General features: G+C 46.2%; 2 protein-coding genes and 1 non-coding gene across 6 annotated transcripts in view; 1 reads left to right on the top strand and 2 right to left on the bottom strand.

Annotated features, from left to right (window-relative positions):
- Positions 1 to 161: 161 nt before the first annotated feature.
- On the bottom strand, positions 162 to 13538 carry DHDH (dihydrodiol dehydrogenase). Of its 2 annotated transcripts, none has more exons than XM_065926481.1 (7): positions 13405 to 13538; positions 12849 to 12960; positions 9276 to 9388; positions 5241 to 5493; positions 1671 to 1795; positions 696 to 849; positions 162 to 449 (listed from the first exon to the last, which is right to left on the bottom strand). In XM_065926481.1, the coding sequence occupies exons 1-7, from the start codon at positions 13492 to 13494 to the stop codon at positions 340 to 342; spliced, it is 957 nt and encodes a 318-aa protein (XP_065782553.1). In that variant the 5' UTR covers positions 13495 to 13538; the 3' UTR covers positions 162 to 339. The 2 variants fall into 2 exon arrangements, with proteins under 2 accessions (XP_065782553.1, XP_065782552.1); XM_065926480.1 differs by having other exon boundaries at positions 167 to 449; positions 9225 to 9388.
- TULP2 (TUB like protein 2) overlaps positions 12459 to 18710 on the top strand; it is a 32603-nt gene continuing 26351 nt past the window's right edge. Inside the window, exons 1-2 of one of the 3 annotated variants that reach the window (XM_065926475.1) lie at positions 12459 to 13000; positions 13384 to 13780. The gene's annotated coding sequence lies outside the window, so the exon portion shown is untranslated. Of the gene's footprint in view, positions 13001 to 13383; positions 13781 to 17316; positions 17458 to 18710 lie in introns of those variants that run through there. The other 2 variants (XM_065926477.1, XM_065926476.1) reach the window with 2 other exon arrangements.
- Positions 14719 to 14823, bottom strand: LOC136162354 (small nucleolar RNA U13). The gene has a single exon (XR_010662150.1). It is a non-coding gene; the product is annotated as a small nucleolar RNA U13 (small nucleolar RNA).

Below are 18710 nucleotides of genomic sequence, written 5' to 3'. Positions count from 1 at the left end.
GCTTGTGGGACGGTCCTGATCCCACCTTCCCCCACTCTCATCCTTCCAACCAATTTATGCTCTAGTGACTCTGATGGCGGGCTCTCTCCAGCTCCTATCAAACCACCATTGCCAAGATCTCTGTGGAAATCACAACTTTATTATTATTTTTTTTTTTTCATCCCCTCCCCTATTATTATTTTATTTAATTTTTGCATTTACTTTGCCATGCCTGAAGCTTACAGGATCTTAGTTTTCCGACCAGGGTTTGAACCCAGGCCCCAGAAGTGACAGTGCCGAGTCCTGACCACTGGACAGCCAAGGAATTCCCAGCATGTCTTTATTTGTTCAGGGGATACATCAGCGTTTGTCTTGGGGGAAGGTGATTCCAATGGCCTTCCTCACCTCCTCAAGGATGTCAGCCAGGAGCTCACTTTCCACCAGAGGAATCACAGGACTTTCCTTCAGGCCTGGGGGAGAGTGCAGTTAGGGACACCCTCCTACTCATATCCCAAAGACTAAAAGAACTACAATTCCCAGAATCCCATGAGGCATAATAATTCATGACCTAACATATGGATGCCACAAGGGATCCTGGGAGATGTAGTTCTAAACAGTTGCTTGAGTGGGTGAGGGGAAGGGAGGATACCCACCTCCACTACCAAGCTTGCCCTGCTACCCTCCTACCCTCCCACCCCTGTCCTCCACATCCTTACCTTTCTGCAGGCATTCCCGGACATGCTTGGCCTCATAACTCATGCCCATTCCATTTGTAAAATTGAACTCCTTGCCTGGGGCTGGAGGCAGTGGGAACTCCTTATGCTCCCCCTTCACCACCAGCTCTGTTGGGCTCCAGCAGGGGTCGAGGAGCTGAGAGAAGAGATAAGAGGTGGTCCTGCTGCCCTCACCAACAGGGCTGCTCAGGAGTCTCTCTCTTATCAGTTAAGCATTGATGACCCGCCATCCTCAGGGAGGGCTAGACCCTACCTATCCCTGCCCTGGTTGCTGGGGGATTATTCCTTAGCATCAGGGTTGCCACAGTACAAGCCTGTCTTGTCTGTTCGTTTCCCCAGGAAGAAACCTTTCTGTAACCCTACGCTCAGGCCTTGAAGACAGGTTATCATTGCCTCTGTGGAATCCCCTTTGCAAGGAGGAGCAGAGACAACCCATCACCTGCTTATCCATTTTGTTTTAGCCCCTGGGGAAGCCTAAATTATTCCCATACCCAAGTCTAAGTCAAAGTGGAAATACAAAGATACAGCTGGGGCAGATTCTGCAGTTCCAGTTTGGGGCAGGGTACAAATTCTTCTGCTGAGAATGGAATTTCTTTCTAGCAACATGGCTCCAGGAAGCCCCAATGAAGCTGCCATTTGATAATGCCCGTATTCTATCCTGAGTGCAATTCCAAAGGTTATAGCTGCTCTCAGAGGGTGGTGACTAAGGACTGGTTTCTCCCAAGAAAGGACTAAGGACTTTTGACAGACCAATGGGTTCACCCTCAGGAAGGAGCCTGGAGGCCCAAACTCCATCCCATGGCCGAGTAGCTGAGGATGAATTTCTTATCAATGGTGTGTGAAGAGGCAAATTCAGTCCCCATCCAGCTCCAACAGCCATAACTGGCCTATTCCTCTTGCTAAGGGCCCTGGTTCCCAGTACTTGAACCCACCCCAGCTCAGCCAGTCGTGCCTCACCTGGGCCATGCCCTTGGTACCACTCACGGAGACTGTGTTGGAGAGCTGGGCAGAGATGCTGCAGGTGAAGCTGCCGTGGACCCCTCCTGGGTACTGGAGTATCACAGTGACAGTGTCGTCCACACCTGGGGGAAGGCACAGGACAAGGGCAAGCCTGGCCTCAAATCCTGCCCGAGGGCTTCCCTGGTAAAGAGTCCACCTACCAATGCAGGAGACACAAATTCGATCCCTGGTCTGGGAAAACCACACAAGCTGCAAGGCAACTAAGCCCATGCACCACAACTACTGAACCCACGTGCTGAAGCTACTAAGGTTCACGCGTCCTAGAGCCAGTGCTCCACAAGTGAAGCCACTGCAACAAGAAACCCACGCGTTGCAAGTGGAGAGGAGCCCCCAGTCGCTGCAACGAGGGAAAGCCTGAGCAGCAGTGAAGACCCAGCACGGCCAAAAAAAAAGTCCCGTCTGAAGAACCTTGGGCCGGATGTCTTTTTTCCTTAAATGTTAAGTGTTCATTTGGTTGCACTGAGTCTGAGTTGCAGCATGTGGGCTGTTTTAACTTGCAGCATGTGAAATTTTTCAATGCAGCATATGGGAATCTAGTTTCCTGACCTGGGATCGAACCTGGGCCCCCTGCCCTGGGAGTGCTGAGTCTTAGGCACTGGACCACCAGGGAAGTCCTGAGATCTCATCTCTAATATGACAATGAGAGATACTGAAGCCAGAAGTAGTGATATGTCCTACCACGTGGATGAACCCTGAAAACACGTCAAATGAAAGAAGCCAGACACAGAAGTCACATGTTGCAGGATTCCATTCATATGAAATGTCTGGTGCCATGTGCTTAGTCGTGTCCGACACTCTGTGACTCCCATGGACTGTAGTGTGACAAGCTCCTTGGTCCTTGGAATTATCCAGGCGAGAATAATATTTGGCAAATCCATAGAACCAGAAAGCAGATTTGTGGTTGGTTAGGGCTCAGGGGCATGGGAAAATTGGTGTGTGTGGTTTGTTTGGTTTTTTTTTTTTTTTTTTTGAGTAATGAAAATATTCTAGAATTGATTACAGTCCTGGAGAGGTAAATTGGGAGAGATTGCAATCGACATATACATACTATATAAAATAGATAACGAATACAAACCTACTGTATAGCACAGGGAACTCCACTCAATATTCTGCAATAACCTATATGGGAAAAGAATCTAAAAAGAGTGGCTATAGTATATGCATAACTGAATCACTTTGCTATATACTTGAAACTAACACAATATTGTAAATCAACTATGTGTCCATGCTACATTTGCTGTATGATGCATGCATGTGTGGGCTAAGTTGCTTTGATCGTGTCCAACTCTTTGTGACTGTAGTCCACCAGGCTTCTCTGTCCATGGGATTCTCCAGGCAAGAATACTGCAGTGGGTTGCCATGCCCTCCTCCAGGGGATCTTCCTGATCCAGGGGTCGAACCCACATCTCTTATGTCTCCTGCATTGGCAGGCAGGTTCTTTACCACTAGTGCCACCTGGAAAATCCCATAAAATCAACTATACTTCAATAAAAATTAACTTAAAAATTGATTATAGTGATAAATGCACAACTCTGTGACTATACTAAAGCCACAAAATTATATACTTTCAGTGAGTAAATCGTATGTGAATTATATCACAGTAAAGATGTAATCTAAATAAATAAAGAAAAATATGCTAAAAAAGTAAAGAGAGAGAGACTTCATCTCTCTAAGCCTCAGTTTCCTTCTCTGAAAATACCTGTTGTATAGGTTTGTGAGAATCAGTTACCTGATCTCTGAAACGGGGGTAATAAGAGAATCTGCCTCATAGGACCATTTCAAGTATTACATTAAGTGCTATAAAATGCACAATATACTTAGGAGACTATTTAGATGACAATAAGTGATATATAAGCATTAGTTAAAAATTAAACACAGCAGGTAAAGTACTAGCCTGGTTCCACATCAGGCAGGCCACAGATGGAGGAGTCTACTGACTCAGCCCTCTCTCTCTTTGGAACTTGGGATCCTAGCCACCATGTGGCATGGGGGAGCCTAATTCTCTGACCAGGAATCAAACCTGCAGCCCCTGCAGTGGAAATGCAGAGTCCCAAGCACTGGACTACCAGGCAGGTCTCCTGACTCAGCTCTCTTTTAAGCCCAAGTTCTTATCCCAGGTCTGCTCTGTGACCCTGGATAAGTCACTACCCCTCTCTGCACTCTCAGTTTCCTAATCTGTAAAATCTGGACAACTTTAATATATCAGAAAGGTCATATCTATAATAACCCTAAAGTTATAATCTATAATAACCTTTATATTTATTAAGGTAGCACTTAATAAACAGGATCTGATTTTATAACTACTATTTAGCCTAGGAACTGGCCAGATGTTAGACAGAGACAGTTTTTCTAAAGAGTGACCTTCATCTTGTGTACTATTTTCCTGGCTATTCATTGCTTTCTGCAGTTTGCCAAGATGGCCACAGTAATTCCTCTTGTTCCTCTATGAGTGCCCCTTTGCAGTAGCTCCTTCCATCAAGAGGTAAAGTCTATTGCCCACCTCTGATATCTGAGCTGCTGTTGAGCCATAGAACTGTGGCAAGTATGGTAGAAGCAAAGGTCTGAAAAGTGTTTGCATGCTGAGGTCCACCTTCCTGTTACTCCACCTGGAACTTTGAGACCACCATATGAATGCACCTGAGTTAGCCAGCAGGAGAGGCCATGTGAAGGAGAACCAAGGCTCCCCATAGAATAACCGATACCTGCAAGACATAGCGAGGCCATCCTAGAGCATCCAGCTCCAGTGGGACAGCCAGCCAACTGCAGCTACACAACTAAGACCAGCAGAAGAACCACTCAAGCTGAGCCCAGCCCAAATTGCCAACCCACAGGATCACAAGCTAATAAATGATTGTTATTTAAGGTCACTAAGTTCTAGGGTAGTTTGTTATGCAGCAAAGGCTGAGACAAATGCAAAAAATAATAATCATTTATATTCAATAACTGCTTACCATTTGCTTCAAAAGTTACTTCATTAACTCCTTATGATAACTCTATTATTGACATTTTACCTAATTAAAACTAATTAGGTAACTAATTGGTAACTGATTAAGATTCAGAGATGTGTCCCTCTGCCAACATCACACAGCAAAGTCCCAGCACAGACCCTGCTCACGCTCTCAGCTCTGAGTCCAGGCTGGAGGTGGCTTGGGTGGCTTCATGTGGGAAGTTTCCCTAGCTGTCTAACCTGATTCTCATCAGGGAGGAGACTTATCCCAGCTCACTGTTCTCAGTAAGAAAGGATCACTCCTTTTACCATCGTATAGTCCAGGATATTCCCTGGTGGCTCAGTGGTAAAGAACCTGCCTGCCAATGCAGGAGACACAGGTTCGATCCCTGGTCCGAGAAGATCCCCTGAAGAAGGAAATTGCAATCCACTCCAGTATTTCTTGCCTGGAGAACCCCATAGACAGAGGAACCTGGTAAATTATGGTTCATGGACTCGCAGAGTTGGACACAACCTAGTGACTTGACCAACCAACCAACCAAGTCCAGGAGAGACCATACCTGTTTCATGGCGCCTTCCCACAGCTGCAATCTTCTCTGGCTTCTGCGCACCGAAGACCATGGAGATAAACTGGAGGCAGTAGATGCCAAGGTCTAACAAGCCACCTCCAGCCTGGGCCCAGTCTGTGGCCCGGTGTACGTGGGTGAGATTCTTCCCAAATTCTGCCCGAACCACTCGAAGGTCCCCCAGAGTTCCCTGGGCCAGGACAGACCTCAGAGCCTCTACAGCAGGGAAGAACCGGGTCCAAATAGCCTGCAGACCACAGAGGGAAGAAAAGCAGGATGCAGAAAGAGAAGGATAGCGATCAGGCCCCAGAAGTTAACCAACCAGTTTTTCTCTCTTCGAGGACTCAATCTTGAGTGGGTACCCACCACTCCCCAAACAAGGCCCGTCTGTCTTCCTTCCACAGCCTTGCAGTCCCCAAGCTGTATCTAGCCTGACCCTCCTGCCGCCTTCTCTCCTCTCTAGTCCTGCAGCCCCAAGGCCGGCCTTGTCCTTATTTATCTGGACCATTACATCAGTCCCCAATGTTATGGGTTGAATTGTCTCCCCACCAAATTCATGTTGAGGCCCACCCCCTCCCCAGAACCTCCTAATGTGAGTGTATTTGGAGTGTGTATATGTGTATGTGTGTGTGTATTTTTTTTTGGCCGCATCTCATGGCTTGTGGGATCTTATTTCCTTGACCAGGGATTAAACACGCACCCCCTGCATTGGAAGCATGGTGTCTTGATCACAGGACTGCTAGGGAAGTTCCCAGAGGTGGTTTTTTTTTAAAAGAGGTAATTAAGTTAAACTGAGGTCATTAAGGTGGGCCCTCATCCAATAGGATTGGTGTCCTTAGAAGAAGAGGAAGTTAGGACACAACCCTGCCCAGAGGGAAGACCACGTGTAGACACAGGGAGGAGGCTGCCATCTGCAAGTCAAAGAGAGAGGCCCCAGGAGGAGCCAACCCTGCTGACACCTTGACTTCTCTAGCTTCCAGAGTGTGAGAAAATATTTATTTTTTAAAATTTTATTTTTAAATTCTAAAAAATTTAATTACTTTTTTTTTGGGGGGGGGGGGGGCTTCACCATGAGGCTTGTGGGATCGCAATTTTAAACCCAGGCCACTGTAGTGAAAGCCCAGAGTCCTAAGCACTAGGCCACCAAAGAACTCCCCAGAAATATGGGAAAATAAATCTCTGTTGTTTTAGCCACCTGGTCCATTAGTGGCACTTTATTATATAGCAGCCCTGGCAAACTAACACGCCCAGTCTCTCCCCTCCAGTCCAATCCCCACATGGCGCAGAGGGATCTTTCCTTCTCTAAGAGCTGACCCTGTCTCACCCCTGCCCAGTCCCCTTCTGTTGCTCCCCATTGCCTAATGTCAGCTTGCATTTATTGGGTATATATTATGAGCAAGACAATATGTACATGCTGTGCATAATGAGTACTCTCAACATCTCTGCCAGGTAGCTATCATTATATCCATTTTTTAAATCAGAAAATTGAGGCTCAGTTGAATCAAATTATTTGCCCAGGGTCACAGAGCTAGCAACTGGGGAACTGGAGTCTAGAGTCCTCTGACTCTAAAGCCAGAAATCTTGACCTGTCCAAGATGAATTTCATACTAAGGAAGTGAAATCTGACAATTCTTATTTTCTTTAAGTCTTAACTCTGTTTTCCCTCTCTGGCCTATTTACCTATGCAATTTACTTTTCTGAAAGGCACAGGTCAGCCTCTACCCACAAGAAACCTCCTTGATCGTTACCCAAGCTGGGACAGGGTGTCTGTGTTCCATGAACTGCTCAGTCCTATGTCTACAAAAGCCCATGCCCGTGGACATTGGGGTTACCCATTTCCATGACCAAAAGAGATCTTGAGCTCCTTGAAAATTGAGCCTCTGTCTTATATGTTATGAGTCCCCAGTTTGCTGGGAGCCAGCTCACGAGATCCCACCCATGACAAGGTCATGAGGAGAAAACCTGACAGGTAAGGCGGATCAGGTTTTCAGGGATTCCAAAAAGCTGCCCCTGGCGCTCACCTTAAATATGATATCTATCTTTCTGATGCTTGCTTCAATAGACTACTCCCTAATTTCTGTGACACAGGCAGAAGGCCTTCCCTGATTTCTTTCCAAATAAGAATCAATTTAAAACTTTAATCAATAAGTTTCCCGGGTGGTGGTATTTTATGAGATTATCCAGGGTGAAAGGAGTGTTTTAATTTAAACTCCTTTGCTGGTATTTTAGTTTGTTTGGCAAATGCGTCTATGCCCTTGGTACTAACATGCATGACTGCTTATAATACCCTAATCATAAAACAGCATAAAAAACCTGATCACATAGGGTCCGTAATAGACATAGAACCCTTCAGGGGGTGAGGAAGCCCTATTAGAAAACACAAGAAAAATTATTCTAAAAGTGGCTATTGGGTTAATATTTGTTTGCTGTGTTTTTGCTCTTAATGTGCAAAGGTTGTGTTATGGAAACCATTGTTAATATAGTTAAAGATCTAGAAAAATAAGACCTTAGCCCTAGAGTGGTAACAATGAGATGGTTGTTAATTGTCAGCCAGGAGTGCTAGGCAGAAGCTGCCTCACTGAAGCCACAGAGTCTGTGTGGGGTAAACCTCTTAGATAAAATTCAACTGACAACTTATGCAGAAGAACTGACTTTTATGTTACCAAGGTTATACTTCTACTATGTTGTGACATGCTGTACTGTTGCCCTATGAAACTGACTTTTCTGTTAAGATCACCACAGAAACAGAAAATAGGTTTACATTCACCTGACTTGCATAAAATATTAATAGGCCCCAAGGCCAGAAGATAATGTACAAGACTCTCATAAAACAAAAAAGTATGCAGAATACACCCTGGTTTCGTGAAGGACAAGCTGATGTCATGTTAAACTATCTTCCCCTTAGGAATGTACTAACTTAGGGTATGAAAGTTACGGTAAAAAATAAAGCATTGCCAGACTCTGCTGCACACCCCCAGTCTGTTTTCTCTCTCTTTCTCTCTCTCTCTCTCTGTCGCCGACGCCATTCATCCTGAGGGTATCCCTGGATCCTGCTGGGGCTGGACCCCGGCACCAGTTCCTAGGATTGGATCTGGTGCACATTAGGTGCCAATAAAAATGAAGAAATAATAAATTCACAGAATTTTGGCACTGACATCTTGACTACTTCTTGGCACATAGAACTTTGCAGACTAGGAGGTTCAGCAATACTGAGTGTATGATAACTAGCTACAACATGGGGAAGTAAGAGCTGTTGTGACTACTCGCAGAACCTACAGCAAAATGTTTAAAAACTGTAATACTCAGACTTCCCTGGTGGTGGTCCAGCAGTTAAGACTCTACTTCCAAAGAGGACACAGGTTCCATCCCTGTTCAGGAAAGTTCCACATGCTTCTTGGTGTGACCAAAAAGAAAAAAGAACCCTAATACTCCTTAACATGAAAATGGCTTGGGGTGGTGGTGGGGTGGATGGTGTCATATGGTGGCCATCTCTGGCATTAGCCATTGCTCTTGGTGGCCATTTTATTTACTGGCAATTTGAAAGATGTCAAAGGCCCCTATAGGTAGCCAAGTCCTATAAGGGTGAAAACAAAGGCAGTTTGACACTGAGGTTTGGTAGGGGGTTCCTTGGTACTTCGGATCTCTAACTCTGTAAATCCACCCAAACTAAGCTCATTGCGTTTTCTGTGCTGCTTTCACTATTGGCATCTTTTTTCAGAGACGCTGACGCAGTCCTTCAGGCGGCCACGTTTGCTAAGGGCAAAAAGCAATGGCTTCCACCCATGGGGGGATGTTGCTAGTAGATTCCCTGACAGCTCAACAGCATCCCAACAAACGCAAGGACCCCAGTTCATTTTGTGGTCATCTTAACTCTTGGCAATCCACCCTTGTGTTCCTCCAAAACTGTCGACCAACAACCACGTTTAACCATGGCGAGCAGCTCTAATGTGGGATGTGGGAAGGGCCCTCCACCCTCACCTCCATAAGGAAGAGGCCTCGGGATCGGGCCTCAGCAACCATTTCGCGCACCTCCGCGGCGTTCACGCCCATGGGCTTCTCGCACAACACAGCCTTGCCTGCTGTCAGGCAGAGTAACACTGCGGCCTTGTGCTGGGGGTGCTGGGTGCCAATGTAGGCCACCTCTAGGGAGGGAGGAGAAAGGTAGAGATCAATAGCCCCGCCCACTGAGACCTCCGGCCCCGCCCACCGATTAGAGGCCCCGTCCCCAAGCTTCCAAGAGCCTGAGTTCCTCCAAGCAGGTAGGAAGTCCTACTGGAGTGGTCAACTGTAGCCTCTTGTTTGGACGGAGCTAAGGGCTTCTGCTTTATTGACTATGCCAAAGCCTTTGACTGTGTGGATCACAACAAACTGTGGAAAATTCTTCAAGAGATGGGAATACCAGACCACCTGACCTGCCTCTTGAGAAATCTGTCTGTAGGTCAAGAAGCAACAGCTAGAACTGGACATGGAACAACAGATTGGTTCCAAATCGGGAAAGGAGTACCTCAAGGCTGTATATTGTCACTCTGCTTATTTAACTTACATGCAGAGTATATCATGAGAAATGCTGGGCTGGATGAAGCACAAGCTGGAATCAAGATTGCTGGGAGAAATATCAATAACCTCAGATATGCAGATGACACCACCCTTATGGCAGAAAGCAAAGAAGAACTAAAGAGCCTGTTGATGAAAGTGAAAGAGGAGAGTGAAAAAGTTGGCTTAAAGCTCAACATTCAGAAAACTTAAGATCATGGTACCTGGTCCCATCAGTTCATGGCAAATGGGGAAACACTGGAAACAGTGACAGACTTTATTTTGGGGTGCTCTAAAATCACTGCAGGTGGTGACTACAGTCATGAAATTAAGACACTTCCTCCTTGGAAGAAAAGTTATGACCAAGCCAGTGGAGGTGATGGAATTCCAGCTGAGCTATTTCAAATCCTGAAAGATGATGCTGTGAAAGTGCTGCACTCAGTATGCCAGCAAATTTGGAAAATTCAGCAGTGGCCACAGTACTGGTCAGTTTTCATTCCAATCCCAAAGAAAAGCAGTGCTAAAGAATGCTCAAACTACCACACAGTTGCACTCATCTCACACGCTAGTAAAGTGATGCTTAAAATTCTCCAAGCCAACCTTCAGCAATACATGAACTGTGAACTTCCAGATGTTCAAGTTGGTTTTAGAAAAGGCAAAGGAACCAGAGATCAAATTGCCAACATCTGCTGGATCATCGAAAAAGCAAGAGAGTTCCAGAAAAACATCTATTTCTGCTTTATTGACTATGCCAAAGCCTTTGACTGTGTGGATCACAATAAACTGTGGAAAATTCTGAAAGAGATGGGTATACCAGACCACCTGACCTGCCTCTTGAGAAACCTGTATGCAGGTCAGGAAGCAAAAGTTAGAACTGGACATGGAACAACAGACTGGTTCCAAATAGGAAAAGGAGTATGTCAAGGCTATATATTGTCACCCTGCTTATTTAACTTATATGCAGAGTACATCATGAGAAACGCTGGGCTGGAGGAAGCACAAGCTGGAATCAAGACTGACAGGAGAAATATCAATAACCTCAGATATGCAGATGGCACCACCCTTATGGCAGAAAGTGAAGAAGAACTAAAGAGCCTCTTGATGAAGGTGAAAGAGGAGAGTGAAAAAGTTGGCTTAAAGTCCAACATTCAGAAAACTAAGATCATGGCATCCAGTCCCATCACTTCATGGCAAATAGATGGGGAAACAGTGGAAACAGTGGCTGACTTTATTTTTCTGTGCTCCAAAATCACTGCAGATGGTAATTGCAGCCATGAAATTAAAAGACACTTACTCCTTGGAAGAAAAGTTATGACCAACCTAGACAGTATATTAAAAAGCAGAGACATTACTTTGCCAACAAAGGTCCATCTAGTCAAGGCTATGGTTTTTCCAGTGGTCATGTATGGATATGAGAGTTGGACTATAAAGAAAGATGAGCACCAAAGAATTGATGCTTTTGAACTGTGATGTTGGAGAAGACTCTTTGGGAGTCCCTTGGACTGCAAGGAGATCCAACCAGTCCATTCTAAAGAAGATCAGTCCTGAGTGTTCATTGGAAGGACTGATGTTGAAGCTGAAACTCCAATACTTTGGCCACCTGATGAGAAGAGCTGACTCATTTGAAAAGACCCTGATGATGGGAAAGATTGAGGGCAGGAGGAGAAGGGGACGACAGAGGATGAGATAGTTGGATGGCATCACTGACTCGATTGACATGAGTCTGAGTAAACTCCAGGAGTTGGTGATGGACAGGGAGGCCTGGCGTGTTGCGGTTCATGGGGTCGCAAAGAGTCAGACACAACTGAGCGATTGAGCTGAACTGAACTGAACCTAGATGGCATATTAAAAAGCAGACACATTACTTCACCAACAAAGGTCCATCTAGTTAAAGCTATGGTTTTTCCAGTAGTCATGTATGGATGTGAGAATTGGACTATAAAGAAAGCTGAGTCCCGAAGAATTGATGCTTTTGAACTGTGGTGTTGGAGAATACTCTTGAGAGTCCCGTGGACAGCAAGGAGATCCAACCAGTCCATCCTAAAGGAAATCAGTCCTGAATATTCATTGGAAGGACTGATGCTGAAGCTCCAATACTTTGGCCACCTGATGCGAAGAACTGACTCATTGGAAAAGACCCTGATGCTGATTGAAAGACTAAAGGTGGGAGAAGGGGACCACAGAGGATGAGGTGGTTGGATGGCATCACCAACTCAATGGAGATGAGTTTGAGTAAGCTCCAGGAGTTGGTGATGGACAGAGAGGCCTGCGTGCTGCAGTCCATGGGGTCGCAAAGAGTGGGACACAACTGAGTGACTGAACTGAAGGGCCTCCCTGATGGCTCAGAGGCAAAGAATCCTCCTGCCAGTGCAGGCAAGTCAGGTTCGATCCCTGGGTCAGGTAGATCTCCTGGAGAAGGAATGGCAATCCACTCCAGTATTCTTTCCTGGAGAATCCCATGGACAGAGGAGCCTGGCAGGCTACAGTCCATGGGGTCACAAAAGGGTTGGTCACGGCTTAGCGACTAAACAACAACAAAACCATTCTCTACTATCACTCTATTTCCTTCATATTATTTCCAGTCTTCTGAAATTATCGTATTCACTCACTTAGTCCTCACAACACCACCAAGAAGTAAGATTACTATTTTGCCCGTTTCAAAAATGAGGAACCTGAGAAGGTCAAGCAGAAGAGGGGAAAATGCCCACTCAGCCAATCTGACTCCAGAGCCAGGCTGTTGTCCAACTATGCTGTCCTGCCTCTCCATCCAGGCTCCTCTGGAACGCAGAAGCCCGAGCCACACGGGTCGTATTTTAAACCTGAAAGGCCTCGCTCAGAAATTCAAACCCTGCCTTTACCGCGGAGGTGTGGCCCCTACTCGCTATTTCATGCTGGACAGATAATTTCAGACGAAACCGGTTCCTATCGCCCCGCCTCCCAGCCCAGAGTCCTTTCGGCAGCCTAGAGGGATTGGCTTATCGCCCAGAGCCTCGCTTCTCCTACGGAGCAGCCCGAAGGCAGGCGCTCCCGTTGACGCCCCCTCTCCCCCGCCGCGCCCAGGCCACTCACCCACGTCTGGATCCTTGGCCAGTTCCTCGTAGGATCCGTAGGCCTTGGGGATGTCGTGTTTCTTGGCAAACTCCTTCGCCCGGCTCAGGTCACGGGCCGCTACCGCCACTACCTAGAGGGACGCCTGAGTCAGACTGGAGGGGCTGGGGCAGGTAAGGAAGACCGGTGGATGGGAGGGAGGTGATGAAGAAGGCCTCGGCGGGGGAGGGAGAAATTAACAACTCCCAAAACGGGGCAGGGAAGATGTGGTCCTGGGGATGAGGTGACCGTGGGCTGGACACCTGGGTTTGGGAAAAAGAGATCTGAGGCAGACGATTATTCAACCCCGATTATTAAACTTCCTAACATTTAAATTTTTTCCTTACACAACAAAATCAGATCAAGACTCTCCCAAACCTCGCGTAATTCGTGTTAAAAAGACAGAGGGGAGAAAAGAGCGATACGGATTTTGAGGCTGTTTCACGGCCCTGTGGGGCTCGGAAGTCCGGAAGCCTAGTTCCCTCCTCCCTCAGACCCCCCTCCCACCCTTCCCCAGGTCTCTGGAGAGAGGGAGGACCTGGTGCTCAGAGCGAGGCAGCATCCGCAGCATCGTCGTGAAGTCGCTGGAGATAAGACCAGCCGACACGATGCCCCAGCGAAGCGCCATCGCCGCAAGCCAGAGTCCCAAAAGTCGCTACCTTTTGCCGGCGGGAGTTAAGGACCAGATGCCGGGCGCTCCGTGGGGGCGTGGCCCTTGTCCCCGCCCCCATTGCTCATACGCCGTTCCTCATTGGCCAGGACGCCTGTGCGCCCTGCCAATCCCAAGGCAAAGGGGACGAATTTTTAATTCTAGCGTCCCTATTGGAAGAACGCACCGGAGGCTCCGCTTAACAGCGATGGACCAAAAACACTTCCAGAGTCGTCTCCACCAGAGACTAGCCACGTGACACAAGGTGATGCGCTTTCTTTTCCATTCAACTTCGACCCTTTGAACTTACCTCTCTTTTGTTCCGAAAGCCGTGTACCCTTAGGAACTGTCCAGAGGGAGAGAGAGGATAATAATAGCAAAGGTAATGTATTCACCAATTTTTACTAATATTTCTTAATTATTAATATTTATAGAACGCCCGTGGAAGTCCAAGGCCCCTAGCTCCGTGCTTTCCTCTCCTCATCCCTAATTTCTCACCACAAACCTGCGAATAAGATTCTCTTGTGCCCTATTTGCAGACGCAGAAACAGACCCAGCAAACCATGATCATTTTTAGCTAGGAACGCGAACAATAAATAAAAAGACTGGCCAACTCCACCCACAACAAATTCGTCGATTTTCCTTGTAGACATTTTAATCTGCTGTCGCCTCCTTCTCCTCCTGCCCTCAGTCTTTCTCAGCACCAGGGTCTTTTCCAATGACTCGGCTCTTCACATTAAGTGGTCGAAGTACCGGGGCTTCAGCTTCAGCATCAGGCTTTCCAGTTAATATTCAGGGTTGATTTCCTGTAGGATTGACTGGTTTGGTCTCCTTGCAGTCCAAGGGACTTTCAAGAATCTTCTCCAGCACCACCATTCAAAAGCATCAGTTCTCTGACGCTCAGCCTTCTCTGTGGTCCAACTCCTACATCCATACACGACTACTGGAAAAACCATACCTTTGACTATAAGGACTTTTGTCAGCAAAGTGATGTCTCTGCTTTGCAATATGCTGTCTAGCTTTGTCATGGCTTTCCTTCCAAGAAGAAAGCTACTTAAAATTTTTTTCATGGCTGCAGTGATTTTGGAGCCCAAGAAAATAAAGTCTGTCATGGTTTCCACTTTTTCCCCTATTCATTTGCCATGAAGTGATGAGACCAGATGCCATGATCTTAGTTGTTTTCTTTTTCTTTTTTTTTTTTTACGTCAGACAGGTAATGTGCCGATGTCGTAACAAGGTTTGGAGGGAGGCACATGTCACGCAGCAGCGTGAACACCCAGTCATCATGCTCATGAACTACAAAAGGATCTGATCTTATCTCTTTGAATGTTGAGTTTTAAGCCAGATTTTTCACTCTCCTGTTTCACTAAAGAGCTTCATGCAAGAGGTTCTTTAGTTCCTCTTCACTTTCTGCCATTAGAGGGATATCTGCATATCTGAGGTTGTTGATATTTCTCCTGGCAATCTTGATTCCAGCTTGCAAGTCATCCAGTTTGTCATTTTGCCCGATTTACTCTGCATAGAAGTTAAATAAGCAGGGAGACAATATACAGCCTTGACATACTCCTTTCCCAATTTGTTGTTCCATGTCCAGTTCTAACTGTTGCTTCTTGTCCAGCATACAGGGTCCACAGGAGACAGGTAAGGTAGTCTGATATTCCCACCTTTTTAAGAATTTTCCACAGTTTGTTGTGATCTACACAGTCAAAGGCTTTAGTATAGTCAATGAAGCAGGTGTTTTTGTTTTTTTAAATTCTCTTGCTTTTTCTATGATCCAGTGGATGTTGGCAATTTGATTTCTGCTTCCTCTGTCTTTTCTAACTCCAGCTTGTACATATGAAAGTTCTCAATTCACATACTGTTGAAGCCTAACTTGAAGGATTTTGAGCATTAACTTGCTAGCATTTGAAATGAGCACAACTGTATGGTATTTTGAACATTCTTTGGCATTGCCTTTCTTTGGAATTGGAATGAAAGTGAACCTTTTACAGTCTGTGGCCACAGCTGAATTTTCCAAATTTGCTGATATATTGAGTGCAGCGCTCTAACAGCATCATCCTTTAGGATCTGAAATAGCTCAGCTGGAATCCCATCACCTCCACTAGCTTTGTTTGTAGTGATGCTTCCTAAGGCCCACTTGACCACACTCCAGGCTGTCTGGCTCTAGGTGAGTGACCACACCATCATGTTTATCCGAGTCCTTAAGACTTTCTTGTATAGTTTTGTGTATTCTTGCTACCTCTTAATATCTTCTGCTTCTGTTAGGTCCATACCATTTCTGTCCTTTTTTGTGCCCATCTTTGCATGAAATGTTCCCTTGGTATCTCCAATTTTCTTGAAGAGAGCTCTAGTCTTTTCCATTCTATTGTTTGCCTCTGTTTCCTTGCATTGTTCACTTAAGAAGGCTTTCTTATCTGTCTTATTTCTCTGGAACCCTGCATTCATTTGGGTATATCTTTCCCTTTCTCCTTTGCCTTTTGCTTCTCTTCTTTTCTCAGCTATTTGTAAGGCCTCCTCAGACAACCACTTTTCTTTTTGCATATCTTGGATGATACATGTCATAATGGTGGAAACACTCATAGCCCAACCTGAAGGCCAGGAAAACCTGGGCAGATGAGGGCATGATTGAGATGCATTTTGAAAGATTTTTCTGAAAAGAGTGGATTGATTTATTTACTTATTTCTGGCTGTGCTGGGTCTTCATTGCTGCATGCAGGCTTTCTTGAGTTGTAGAGATTGGGGGCTCCTGTCTAGTTGTGGTTCACGGGCTTCTCATTGCAGTGACTTCTCCTGTTGCAGAGCACAGACTCTAGGTGCGCAGGCTTCAGTAGTTGCAGCACAGGGGCTCATTAGCTGTGGCTCTCAGGCCGTAGAGCATGCAGGCCTTAGCAGTTGTGGCACCTGGGCTTAGTTGCTCCTCGGCATGTGGAATCCTCCCAGACCAGGGATCGAACCAGTGATCCCTGCATTGGCAGGTGGACTCTCATTCACTGCACCATTTGGGAAGTCCTGCATTTTGCAAGATTTTGATGTAGATTTTCCTGGTATAGAAAGAGAGATGGCCTTCCAGACAGAAGAAACAAGCCATGCAGGAAAAAAGCTGAATCCAGTTAGAACTGAGAGCTTGGAGCCCAGGGGACACATAAAAGATTCATTTACAGAGAATAATTGGGCCATTTGTGAAGGGTCAAAGAGCTCACCCTGCAGGCGATGAAGTGTGAAGGAGAGGGGAAAGGAGATGATGACCTGCATCATATTCAAATGTTAGAAAAAAACCTGTGAAATTAAAGGTCACACAGAAACTGTCAGCCAGGCAATGACTGGGTGGATGGTGTGCTATGAAGAGACCAATAGGATTTTTTTTTTTTTGAGACCAATAGCATTTATACATTAACTCTTTTGTTCATCAGAATTTTTTTGAGTGTACATGCTGTGCCAACCCCCCAAGCCCCCACCCAAACCAACCCCTCATCATTCTTCAGAGAGCGAACTTTGGATCCAGCCTGCTGGGGTTCCAGTCCCCACTCTGCCACTTACTAGCTGTGGGACCTCAGGCAAGTTTCTTGGCTTCTCTTATTTGCCTCATCTGTAAAATGGGAGTGATGAATGTTACCTCCCAGGGCTTTTGTGAGGATGAAATGAATTTTATTTGTAATATATAATGTGTTTGGGACAGCACCTACTACCTTCTAAGTATTTTGGGACTGTTAGCTACTGTGTATTCATTTCCATCTGTTGCTAACATGTTTATACATGTTTATACAACTAGAGCTTCCCAGGTGGCGCTAGTGGTAAAGAATCCACCTGCCAATGCAGGAGAATCAAGTTCAATCCCTGGGTCAGGAAGAGCCCCCGGAGGAGGAAGAAATTACCCACCATGAGTGGTAATATTGGGGTTTATACTATGAGAGTTCTGGTGGCTGCTCAAAGCTCATGAAAAAGGTGAGGAGGTACATGATGGAGAGTTTAGACTGTGTTTTGTTTTGTTTTTTCAAAACAGCTTTTTTGAAGTGTAGTTGGTTTACAATGTTATTTTCAAGAGTACCACAAAATGATTCATATATATATGTATATGTGAATATGTATGTATGTGTGTGTGTGTGTGTGTGTGTATTCTTTTCTGTTACAGGTTATTATGAGGTGCTTCTCTGATAGCTCAGTTGGTAAAGGACCCACCTGCAATGCAGGAGACCCAGGTTCAATTCCTGGGTCAGGAAGATCCACTGGAGAAGGGATAGGCTACCCACTCCAGTATTTTTGGGCTTCCCTTATGGTTCAGCTGGTAAAGAATCTGCCTGCAATGCGGGAGACCTGGGTTCGATCCCTGGGTTGGGAAGATCCCCTGGAGAAGGGAACAGCTCCCCACTCCAGTACTCTGGCCTAGAGAATTCCATGGCCTGTATAGTCCATTGGTCACAAAGAGTCAGACATGACTGAGCGACTTTCACTTCACTTCACTTCGTGAAACACTAACTGTAGTTCCCTGTGCTGTACGGTAGGTCCTTGTTCGTGCCCACTCAGTGGTGGTCGACTCTTTGTGGACCCATGGACCTTAACCTGCCGGGCTCCTCTGTCCATAGGATTCTCCAGGCAAGAATACTGGGGTGGGGTCCCATTCTCTTCTCCAGGCGATCTTCCCGACCAGATAGAACTTCAGTCTCCTGCATCTCCTGCATTGGCAGGTAGATTCTTTACCACTGGCTCCACCAGGGAAGCCCCAAAATAAATATTTAAAAGGAAACAACAAAACAAGAGGAGGGGACAGGCCATGCTGCAAAGGGCCACGTGAGGAAGCCACCAGGGTTGGTCAGGAGACAGGGAGTGAGGAAGCAATGTGGGCAAGAGCTTTTGCGGTTTCTGTAGGAAGGAATGGGCAATTCAGGATAAGCAGGTTTAGGACTGGCAAACTGGAATAATTTCAGCAGACTCCATGGCGGAGGAGCTGTCTGAATTGTCTGGGACCTGGTCCTGGCATGACTAGGGCAGGGAACTGCTGTCCCAGACTATGGGGTTGTAGAAGCTCCCTATAGCAGGTGGTTGGGGGTCTGGGTTGGTCTCCATAGGAAATGTACAGTCACTCGCAGCTGAGTGGTTTATGATCTCTAGCAACTAGCTAACTCTGGGAGGGGCAGTCCTTCCAGAGTCTGTAAGACACCAGATGTCGAAACATCAGAATCACATGGTTACTACAAAGG

Source organism: Muntiacus reevesi, chromosome 2, assembly GCF_963930625.1.
Source record: "Muntiacus reevesi chromosome 2, mMunRee1.1, whole genome shotgun sequence".
NCBI lineage: Eukaryota > Metazoa > Chordata > Mammalia > Artiodactyla > Cervidae > Muntiacus > Muntiacus reevesi.
Note: the sequence above shows the minus strand (reverse complement) of the source record. Positions and strands in the feature narration are given on the sequence as shown.